Below are 12130 nucleotides of genomic sequence, written 5' to 3'. Positions count from 1 at the left end.
TGGTTCATGTCAGGCAGTCCCTGGGAAGCCTGAGGTCTCAGTGGACCTCCTCCTGCTCCATGCCAGTTAACCTGGCTCATCTATCACCTTCCCCTGCCACAAGGGGGTATGGACTTGAGAATGCAAACCCATCTGAAAGTCAAACAAGCCAAAGGGAATCAGCAAGCTGGGTCGATTAAGAGGGGAGAGGGGAGGCCAGTTAATCAATCACTGGAGGCCAAAAGAGATCGTTGGCCGTTTGCAGTGACTCCAGCCATCCTACCATTTCTCTCTTTCGTCAGCAGGAGAACCGGGAGCTGACTGCCCAACAGAACACCTGATACTCTATTAGTTCTCGTCCATTTCCACTCTATATTCAGAATTCTCTTATCCTCAGCGTGGCCAGAGATACCCCTACTGGCTACATTTACTCAAATACTGTCTCCTTTTAGTCCTGCTAACAGGACAACCCAATATTGATATACCTTTGCTACCCAAACATAAAATATTTCCATTTGAAGAACTGAACTGTCATGACAACAGCAGACAAATATTCCTTCGTACTCCCTCACTCGCTCCACGGAGAAGCTACAGAAGTTGCTGTGGAGCGGGGGAGGTCAGGGCTGGCCTTGTCTCAGTTGGCTGGTCCCCCAGAAAGATCAGATGGACAGACATGTCTCGCCCCAACTTTAGTACCCAGAGGGCAGCATCTCTGGCAATAAGATGACTGGGCTACACTTTTCAGAAATAACTGTTTGTGCCCCGGAAAAGGATGAGGCAAGTAGAAGGTTTCACACCAGGGACTCAGAAGAAGTAACAGAGGACAGTGGGGGTCTCTGGGGGGAAGACCTACAGCCCATACGGAGCACAGGGCAGACGGCATTCGGCCTGGGGTCTGCCTGGGGAGGTGGGGTTTGCTTCAAGGCTCCGTCTGAGGCAACTCATTCCTGAGCATGAAATCCCCAGGTGCTGTTCTGAGCCTGGGTCACCGAAAATATGATTCTCTGGGTGTTGCTTTCAGAAAGGATTCGGCCACAGGAATCGGGGCATTACCTGAGTATTCCAGATATGCACGCACTTGTCAAAGGAGCCGCTGGCCAAATATTTCCCGTCAGGGCTGAAAGCTACACTGTAGACAGGTTCCTGATGCTTGGTTAGCGTGTGGATGCAAACACCTCGCTCGACATCCCACAGTCGAACCGTGGAATCAAACGAAGCACTAGAAAGACGAGAGAGAAAACATCAGCACAGAAACACGGTGGTTTCTTTCTGTTTCTCTAAGACATTTAACAGGCATTGTGAGCTGTTTTTCTTTCCGAGCTTTTATGTTTCAAGAGAAAATAAATGGTATACTTTTTCTCTTCTAAAATGTGACTCAGACGTATTGAAAACAAAGCCACAGTTATAAAACAAATCTTTCCTTTCTTTTCTTTTTTTTCTTGGTGCTATTAGGGAAACAAATTGATATCTGCATTTTCTATAAGTACGAATGACAAATAGTTTTGTAGAATATTTACCACATTTCTTAAAATGCTCCTATAATTTAAAACACAACATCTATTGTTATCAACTGAGATAATGCTGATAGCGAAATTTGAAAAAATAGCATGAGTGAATAGAAATTTTAATCCAACGGGATTAAAATACAATCGCCTCCAAATAGGCAGTCACACTGCCGAGGGCTGCGCGTTTTGGGTATTTTCAAGTTTAAAAGAATAGTGCATCTCACAAGGCTGCCATCTGGCAGTCTTTCTCTCCACAGGGACGCATTAGGCACTGGTAGGGCCCTTTTATACTCATTGACTAAAAGGAAAATTTATGCTCATCATGGGTACCACGTGACACAAAAGCACCTTCCAAGTCATCAAAAAAAATGATTGCAGTGTGTTCTGTATCATCGTCATTTAAGTGGATTTTAGGACAATTACTTGAAATAAGAGAATTACGGCCTTTGTGTTCTTCTGGTTCAGCCTCTCAGTTGACACAGGGATTCTTTCCAGTGTTTTCTAAGAGACGGCCTTGGGTGGCGCACTTTCAGCAACAAGTGCTTGCTGCTTGGCGAGGCCGCCCTGCCCCCACTGCTACGCTGTGGAGGGGAGGTGCTTCCTCAGCTACAGGGGACGGTGCCACTGGTCACCTCTCCCCACAACTCTGTTCTCTGTAAGGCACGGAATAAAGCCCCTGCTGCTTCCTGGGAGGGAAGCATCCCTCTGGAGCCCTGTCTTCTCCGGGCTAAACAAACACCTCCGTTTCTTTGGATCATGGTTTCCAGACCCCTAGGTATCCGAGCATCAGCCTCAGAATCTCTTCAGCTTGTTCTTCTAAACGTTCTCATTAAAACACAGTACCAAGGCAGAATGGGAGATCCCGAATGGGGCCTGAGGAGTGGTGGGATGAGACAATTCTGGTGACTGCAGCCTAAAGGGATGTGGCTTGAGGAGGCCACTGTGGTCCCTTCTAACCACTCTTCCCTCCTGCTGGTGTCTGAGGGGGTGCACTATAGAAACGGGCTGGTCAGACCTGCCTAGGGCTGGGGACCCTTTATCACCACTCAGAAGTCCCGCCACCTGCAGCTCGGAGTCGCACTATGTCAACCAAGCCCAAGGTCCGAGCGGAACGCTGCTTCCCTTCTCTGCCATAATAAAACCTTCCCCAAAGCCCAGTGCTGGAAGCCTGGCCACACCAGCCTCGTGGCTGAAACCCTCCTTACTGCAGGTCAGGGGTCATGTGATATGTATATCTTGCGGGCCCCTTCCAAGTGAGCTATTGTTTCATTTAGCTTGGAAGGAAGGGAGTAAACAAACTTGCAACACACCTTAGCAAAATTTTGTTTCCCCTGGATACGAATAACTTTTACTGGCTGTGTATCTAGCTCAGCTGCAGGGAGCAAGGCTGCTTTTGGGAACAAAGACTGGGCTGCAGGCCGCCCCCTTACCTTGCTAGCATGATGTTGGAGTTTGGGTTGCTGGTGGCTGGTCCGGTGGGACTCCATTTTATGGTGTATATCTCTTTGCTGTGAGCCTGAAGGTCATGGACACATGTATCCTGCTTCATACTCCAGATCTAGAAAACGTATCAGGAACAATGTGAACAAACCCTGTTTCTCCGACCAGGACTGGTCCAACATCATTCATTCTGTGAGCGCTCATTAGGTTTCTGGCCCTTGGGAAGCGCACCATCCGTGCAGTGTGCAGCACGCAAAGGGGTGGGCAAAATGCTAGGGGGCAGCCGTGAGAAAGGTCACAGGGAAGGGAAGGATTCTCGGCAGGAGCTTTGATAAACAGGAGTTAACTGGAGGAGAGCAAACCATCGAGGGAGCAATGGGGAAAACGACAGAGGCAGCAGCTGCTCATAATGAAATAATCAGCCAGAGGAGCAGGGACTGCAAGACCCGTACTGAGTACATGGGGTCATCTCCGATCAAAGAGCCATCCTTTCCCACGACTTTACCTTTAATGTCATGTCATCAGAGCAAGATGCTAGCAACATTCCAGAAGGATCCCATTTGATGGCATTGACCTCATTCTGAAAGAGAGCAAAGGGTTTTAAGAAGAAAGGCCTGTGAGTAGTAAGGCAACCTTCCAGCAGGGGGCAGGAGCACTTCGTCAGCTCGCGAAGAGCATCTGTACCCACCCAGGATCTCAAAGAACGCCAGCCCAGGAGCCAGATATCTTCCTCTCCTTTGACTCTGCCTTTCTCATTTATAGAAAAGCAAGCCATATACCATACACAACCAGTCACCCTCATCCATATTTCTCTAAGGAAAAAAATCACAGCTAGGAAGGAAGCCCAACAAACTTACACGTAATAAGTGTAGCACGTAAAACCAACAAGACCATTGCTACTTCAAAGCTGACTTTTAAAATCAATTTCCTACGCACTTTTAATACAACAGCTACTCTCTCTGTCTAAATCCGTACAAGACATTTCTCTGTTGGTGCTGTGTGGAGAGTGGGGGGATGTAGAGAAACAAAGCGTCTGACGCACCAGAGGCTAAATCCTGGAGGATGAGGGTAAGGGCGGAGGGGCCACACTGTGGCCAGGTCTGGAGGTGGGGGGATACATGCTGGGCATGGCAAGCCAAGGAGAAACGGTGGGAGCAAGGCGTGGGTCCTGGGCTTTCTACGAGGGTGACTGAGGGCCCCATTTGCCCAGGAGAGTCCCACGCCTGCCTGCTGTCCCAGCCTAACAATTAACTAATTTCACACTCATAATTAATTTTCTACTCCTAAGTGCTCTGGTTTGGATGATAAAGTTTATGGTCATGCTTCCTGCTATGGACACCAAATTTTGAAGCGTGAAGTGGGGAAGTGACAAGACCACATTTACGTTCCACGTGGTACCAACAGCGAATGGCCCAGAGAAAAGGGAGGAAGGAAGCTTGGAGTCCATGGAGCAGACCACTGGGTGAGTCAGGGAAGGACGAAGGGGTTGGACTGGAGGGGACGGGTTGTGTGTGTGTACACACACACAGACGTGCATGAGAAAGCAGGTCTAGGAGGACAGCAAAAGAACCTGGTGTCTGATAAGAGGTGCTGACCCAGGGACAGGCTTTGCCAGGACAAGGGCAACTTGGGTGGCTCCGACTGCACCTGCTGAGAGGAGAACCCATGGGTGGATCTCTTAGGGCCTGGGAATGTGGAGCTGGTCCCCACTGACCGTCCCCATCGAAACCACCTTTATTCCTCCACAGTGGAACAAACTCCTTCCTGAAAGTGTGGTCTTCCCTCCCTCCCTCTACAGCCCCAGTCATGGTTCCCAGGCAGCTCACAGGTCTTGGGAAGAAAAAGACTCCACTACACTAAACTCACGTCTTGTGCTGAATGATGAGCTGCAAAAAGACCCAAATGGTGTGATGGCTGGCAGTCACGAAGACTTCACACGCAGCCCTATTAAAAGCCTGGGAATAGTCTTGAGTTAGAGGAGAAACACACTCATAGCAGAAAAATAAAGAGAAGGGTCAGTTTAGAGCCACAATGAGATGTTAACATGACGTATGATCCCTGTGCTCTGAAAGCACCTTTTTTTGGAAGCAGGGACCTGTGGGGACAGAAGTGGAAAAGGTGGGTACTGAGGAAACAGGTAAGTGCCGAGGACAATGGAATTTATGTCCATTAAATTAGTGGCATGGGATGTTGTGAGAAAGTTGAAGGGGAGCATTGCAGGTGTGAGGTGCTCAAACCCAGTAGGTCTTCCAGGAGGGCTGAGGTATAGGGGGCTTTGGACACGAGCAAGATCTGCTGGGAAAAGGCTGTGAAAAGCCTCCTGTGCCACACTAAGGAATTCAATGAGAAGTCAGCTGGCATTTGAGCTTCTTGGATTGAAAGTTGAAGTTTTCCACCAAATTTGGGGAAATTTGGCCATCATTGCTTCAAATAATTTTTCTGTTCCATTCTCTTTTTTCCTCTCTCCAATATACATGTATGCTAGAGTGCTTCATATTGTCCTGTAGGTCATTAAGCCTCTGTTCATTTGTTCAATCTTTTATCAATTCTTCAAACTGGCTAATTTCTATGATCTCTCTCCAGGTTCACTAACCTTATTTCTGCAATCTCTCATAGGCTGTTATACCCACCCATTACAATTTTCATTTCAGACATTATACCTCTCAGTTTTCAGAATTTCATCTCAATGCTTTTTAAGAATATAGCTGTTCTTTTTCTGTTGACATTCCCAATCTATTCACTCATTACAAGCATCCTTTCCTTTATGTCCTTGTACATTTTTATAATAGCCACTTTAAAGTCTTTGCTGCTTGCTCATAACTGGGCTAATCCAACCACCTGAGATAGTTACAACAACACACGTAGCAAAGGGCTGCAGAGGAACTGGCCTGCAGTCACAGCATCTTTTAATCCTAGGCAGAGAGGCGATGGCTCCCCACTCCCAGCATATTCTCATGAACTCAAGTCCCATAATCAGAACTGGCACTCACTGTGTGTCCTTGGAAGGTTTTGACGGGGCGGTCACAGCCGAGCCTGCAGACGTGAATACACATGTCTGTGCTACAGGAGGCAAAGGTAGTGTTGTTCTGCCAGTCTACATCGAGAGCAGGGGCTGTGGAGCAGGGAGGAGAGGGCGGACATTTGCATTTACTGATTGAGCACAGAGCTCAGTTGATTCAGAACAATTAAAAGCACAGTCAAGAAGCCTTATCTAGTAACATGATGAGAAAAAAATACTCCCAGTGTGAACACAAGCTCTTTCCCTCCTAGGCCTTAAAGACTTCTCCTTCCGCATTTGGAGGGATGACGAGAAACTCTGGAGCGAGACCCCATGACACTTCAAGTGCCCATGGCATGCAGAGTCTCTTGCTCCCCTGGCACAGGTGAGAGGGGTAGGTGAGAAGCATGTGCCACCCGCTCTTGCACCTTACAGCTTCCAGGAATATCGCTGGCGTGGGCTGATTTGATTTGTTTTAGATAGGGAAGAGAGAAAAGGAGAGGAAGCAGATTTCTTATCCTAGATCAAGATATCCTGATTTGAAACATCTCCCACAACACATAAGACATCCCACCAACTGGAGGATGCTTAAGAGTTGACAAGAACCCCTTTGGGGACACAACTGGGCTCATGGCTCAGGACTTGTGATGAACACCTTATCTGGCTCCTGGGCCTTTCTCAGGTCCAGGTGGCCCCACAAGCTCTGTTGAGGGGCTGGGGGATGGTGACCACCCTCCTGACTCACGGTGCTCTCCCCTTTCTACTCACCTCCCCATCACACTACTCAACATCTTTGTTCTTTCCCAACACTTTCATGCTTCTAGGGGAAATAGGGAGTTAGGCTCCTGCAAGCCTCTGGTCACAGCATTTTCACCAACTGATCAATACATAACCTTGTCTCCTGTGTGTTTTCTTAAAGGTAAGTCAGCACTGAATTGGAAGAAGAATCCAGCTTACTCAGGATATGCTAACAATTGGATTACCCCTTCCTTTCCTCAGCTTTAAATAAAAGGTGCACCCCTCCACATGTCTACCTTCCATAATTGCAGGGATGGATCCTATTAGCTTCCATGTCCTGTTCCAGCCCCAGGTGGAGATTATGGTGAGAGGATTTGGCTGAGAGTCAGCACTGGCTTTTCCAACAGCAGAGAGGATCTTCTTTTTTTTTTTTTGGCTGAGGAAATTAGCCTTGAGCTAACATCTGTTGTCAATCTTCCATTTTTTTTTGCTTGAAGAAGATTGTTGCTGAGCTAACATTTGTGCCAATATTCCCCCTACTTTATATGTGGGTCACTGCCACAGCATGGCTGATGAGTGATGTAGGTCCACGACCAAGATTTGAAACCATGAACCCATGCACCAAAGCAGAGCACCACTCAACCACTACACCACAGGGCCGGCCCCCTGGGGATCTCTTTGTTTTACATCCCCAGCAGAATGTTTCATGACAGCCCCACGGTCCCCGGGACATTTATCACGTGTGCCCAGTGGAATGAAGGAAGCAACCTGTTTGTTCAGAATGATGATCCCGTGAGCCAAAGAGCAAAGCCCACAGAGGCTCTTGTTTACAACACTGCATGAGCAAAATCTCAAATTCCTGGGCCAGCCACTGCCTTCCAGGCATGCAATTAATGCGCCTGGAAATGTGACGATCTGGATGGGCAGTTCAGGGAATGGTGACCAGCACCTGGCCATAAAAATTAATGTCTACTGACCCTTGTCATCCAAAGAAGGGACCCTCTGTACTCAGGTAGCTGGCACGACTCTGAGTCGGCCTCTGCCACCAGGACCCTTGGAGCCCCCGATATGATCTCACCACCCAGTGTCGGTGAGTGACAGTAACAGGGCTAAGCTATTCTGGGGATCTGTGTGCCGCCCGACCCACACGTGGGCCAGTGAGGTTCAGCAGCCAACACTATTCTCGGGAGACTCAGGCTTTTCTTTGCTTTTATTTAAAAAAAAACCATAATTTTGAAATGCTTACAGATTCACAGGAAGTTTCAAAGATAGTACAGAGAGATCCCATGTACCCTTCACCCAGGCTCTCCTCATGGCTGTATTTTATAACATAATACAAAATATTATGTTATGTATACTCTGGCGCACGCATGTGCGCACACACGCACGCACACACACACACACGTTGGTTGGGATCCCAACCTGCCTGCATTCAGAGCCGTGCCCATGTCCTGGTGGAGAAGTATGTTCTGTACTATGTGCAGCAACTTCCACACTATCGATGGTGTAAGACTGAAGCAACACCAATAACAAAAGTCACCAGCAGCCTCAAGAGGTGTATCCACTGGGGACCACTTTGAGGACAGCCCCGGAAGAAAGGCGCCACCTCTCCAAAGCAGCAGGGTGTAAACACAGCCTCCTGGGTCTGCCTCAGGCTGTGAGCTGCCTCCATCAGGAGGGGCACTGCTCAAAGACCACGTGGGATAACAGACCTTGGCATCTATGCATCTGGCACAGTCCTGCCTCGTTGGGACCTCTGGCTCATAGTCTGCTCCCCGGAGGACCAAGGTCCCCTGCTTGGAGCCTTCCTTGGGCACCAGGATGGGCTGTGCCGTCTCGGGGTGAGCCCTTCCATCACCCATCACCGGGCTCCCCAAACTACCATCAGGAAAGACACGCTGATCCCTTCCTGAGCACCACCTCAGGGACACTCGATCTAACACTGAACGTTCACCCCATACATTTAGTGATTCCCTCAAAATGGAACAGACACTTCGAGAAGGGAAGTGGCATCTACTCCCTCTGTCAACTTTAAGCCAGTCTCTTCTGACGGTCTATTAATTGAGGGTGTGGTTGTCTGTCCATGTCTTAAGCGGAGAGGCCACATCTAACAACAGGACTGAGTTGCACAGAGCATGTACTATCAGGTGGGAATCTGCAAAACTGGAGTCTCTGGACCCCTGGCTGCCCCATGTGGCCCCAACACACACGGGGACGTGGTGAGGACCAGAGTAGCGGCCACATGCCCACGCAGCCAAGACTCTCCATGGGAAGGCCTACTGGCAGGGCTGGCCCTTGGCCCATGTCTGGGAATTCAGACGCGCAGAGGGCTCCTACCACTGTCTAACTCATGAGAAGCACTTCTGTGCCTAAACTGTTCGTGCAAATAACATGGTTTATGCCGAATCCCTGCTTTCCCTCTGGGAGTCTGGAATTTGGTACCTGCCAGGCAGAGGGTGCCTACGAGATCAGTTTCAAAGGGAAAACCCTGGGCACTGAGTCTCTGATGGGTTTCCCAGGTAGGAGACCCTTCACATGTGTTATCAACGTGTTTCTAGGGAAATTCATCATGTCCTGTGTGTGACTCCACTGGGAGGGGATCTTTGGGAACTCTGGATATTGCCCTGTGCTCGAAAATCTCCCTTTGCATCCTTTTGCTGCAAATGTCAGCTGTGAGTACATGGATATGCGGAGTTCCGTGAGCCCTCCCCGCGAACTGCCGAATCTGGGTGTGGTCTCAGGGATCCCCAACACAACATCCCTCTTGAAGAGACAGCCAGAGAAAGGAGTCCACACTGGTGCTATGGTTGGTTCGCTGTTGTGTTATCCAACTTTTGAGCAGGTGGGTGTTGACAGCATCTGTATCTTGTAAACCTTAAGAGCAATACTTGCCACGAAATGGGTTTCCTTCCCACCAGCCAGATTCCACGGCCTCCTTCCTCCAATCAGTCACGATGACATTTTGGGACATTTCATAAGACTCTGAATTATTATTTTTGAATTACAAAAAAACCCCACAACTCACCAGAATGAAATGGAAACTGTTGTTTGGCTTCTCCTGTGTGGGCATCCCAAATTATTGTTGTCTGCGCTCCGCAAATAAAAAGAAGAAGTTAGTAACTATTCTTCTTGCAAAGTTTTCTCAGAAAAATTTATTGTACAAGAAAAGGCAGCGAGCCCCTCTTCCTTCTAAACCAGCACTGTCCAACAGGGATAGAATGTGAGTCACACAGGAAATGTTTAATTTTCTAGCAAGCACACTAAAAAAAAGAAACTTGTAAAACTAATTTTAACAATATATTTTATTGCATTCCACTATGGCCAAAATATTATTGTTTCAACATGTAATCAGTATATAAGTATTAATGAGATATTTGGCATTCTCTTTTTCATCTAGGTCTTTGGAACCCAGTGTGAGTTTTACACTTAATCTGGATGGCCACATGTTATGACCTCAACAGCCACAGGTGCTGAGGGCTGCTCCATGAGACACAGCAGCCATAACTGATACTCTGAAAACCACCAAAATTGGTGGGGATTCCCCCTCATCCTCAAACATGGAAAACTGTTGAAAAACCTAGAACAAAGCATATGTAAACATCTTTCTGGGATTTTCCAAATGAAGAGCTACCGAAACCGGCATTTCTGAAAATTCCCCTGACCGTCACCCCCTGAATTGGGAATACTGGGTACAGCAGAGAAATTGAATTACGCAGGGGTGAGGCTGATTTATTGGTCTATAAATAAGGGGGTAAAATGACCTCTGCCCTGGAAAACAAAGTAAATCATGAATTCTTATGAGCTTACTGATGTTGGGAAGACACCCAGGGAGGCAGCCAGAGGCAGCTCAATGAACACCATCGGAACTGAGTCTTAATCAACTGAAATTTTCAACTTAACTGGAACCTATCCACCTCCCTGTCAATGACGATAAAGATTTTGCTTTAAGAAGAACTGGTCACAGTGCTGTGTTGATGGCAGAAATTTTCAGAGGAAATACTCAGAGCTGTCAGTATCTTTGAAACTTGGTTCTCGAAGTTTGGGGTCAGCTCTAGGCCAGTTAACACTTGTTTGTTTGGTGGACTGTAACTCTTTTCTTAATTTAGCCACTCACAAACAAATCTGGTACTGCAGAGAATATATAAACTCTTTCACAATTCTGATAGAATTTCAGATACCACATCAGTAATTGTATCATGTTTTGTTTGTTAATGTTTACATTAACTATACACGGGACAAAAGAAAACATAGATTACACAAAAGCTTTTAACAATCTGAAAGATACTTTAGCCACTTTGGGTTAAGCATGCACGGATAGTCAAGGCCAGCAATCGTGTAAATTACATTTCCTCCCTGGGTATTACTTTCAAGAACATTACTATTATTCCCGTCATGGCTGACTAATAATGGCAGATAGTGTATGACCCAAGGACTAAGAGAATTTCACAAGTGCATTTTCACTGACCACACAGCTCATCATCTGGTAGAGTCAAAAAGGATAAACAGCTAGAAAATCAGAAATAAATATAAAAAATAGCCCCTGGAATAAGGAGGTGAGGATGCAAAGAACTCTTTAGAATTCTGTGAAAGTCAAAGGACAGTAATGACTAGTGACCCAAGGCCTGAGTTCCAACTCCACCTCCAGTCTAGGCCAGTGTGTCCCGAGTAGATGAGCAAAGCCCCCTGTGAAATGAGATCCACCCCACCAGGGCCTGCCTCCCATCTTGGGAGCATCGAATGGGCCAACACATGCGGTAGGTAAAGTGCTTCTTAAAGGTTAGTGATCATTTGCACAAATCATTTTAATAATTCAATCAGCTATATTGCTGACACGACAAAGTGCTGTGTGTGCGCAATATCTGAACCAGAACATCTCACGGAAAATTTGGTGGTGTTTCTGTGAGAACATTTAGTGTGTCAACCACAGCAGCTCAGCTTTTTCAATATTAGACATTAGGCTAACGAGTTTGAATGAAGGGTTTATTGGCTTAGAACAGAGAAAGATCAAGAATGAATGATGCATTCACCTAGAGGGCTCTCCTCTAGTGCGGGGGTCACCAAACTTGTCAAGGCCAGATAGTAAATACTTTAGGCTTCGAGGGCCCTTCAGTCTCTGAGTCACTTCTGTTGTTGTCGTGTGAAAGCAGTTATGGACAATTCTACACAAACGCGTGTAGGTGTGCCTCAAGAAGAACAAGTGATGGCCAGATCTGGCCCGTGGGCTGCAGTTCGCCAAATGCAACTATGATTTCTCCAAGAGCGTGCCAATGTTTACAGGTCTGTCTATTATTTTATATTAATTTTTAGAACATGAATGAATAGAAAGCAGCAACTTACTAAGGGTTTCAAATTATCCTGAAGCCATGATGAAAATGTGAAGCTTTTAGAGACCAAAGCAAAGTACAGTATTCAGACACAGTTTCTAGTTGTAGAAACACAAACTGATGTGAAAACGTGCTCCCCGCCCCAC

At 47.1% G+C, this 12130-nt stretch overlaps 1 protein-coding gene across 14 annotated transcripts in view; it reads right to left on the bottom strand.

The window, feature by feature from the left end:
• TBL1X (transducin beta like 1 X-linked) overlaps positions 1–12130 on the bottom strand; it is a 211091-nt gene that overhangs the window by 5708 nt on the left and 193253 nt on the right. For all 14 annotated transcript variants that reach the window (XM_070257969.1, XM_070257978.1, XM_070257974.1 and 11 more), the window contains 5 exons: positions 9686–9746; positions 5915–6036; positions 3430–3504; positions 2915–3042; positions 1033–1198 (listed from right to left, as the gene is read on the bottom strand). In XM_070257969.1, the coding sequence (XP_070114070.1) occupies positions 1033–1198; positions 2915–3042; positions 3430–3504; positions 5915–6036; positions 9686–9746 (552 nt within the window). The remainder of the gene's footprint in view (positions 1–1032; positions 1199–2914; positions 3043–3429; positions 3505–5914; positions 6037–9685; positions 9747–12130) is intronic.

The sequence above is a fragment of the Equus caballus genome, chromosome X (assembly GCF_041296265.1).
Source record: "Equus caballus isolate H_3958 breed thoroughbred chromosome X, TB-T2T, whole genome shotgun sequence".
In the NCBI taxonomy this organism is placed as follows: domain Eukaryota; kingdom Metazoa; phylum Chordata; class Mammalia; order Perissodactyla; family Equidae; genus Equus; species Equus caballus.
This window is presented reverse-complemented; position numbering and strand designations above follow the sequence as displayed.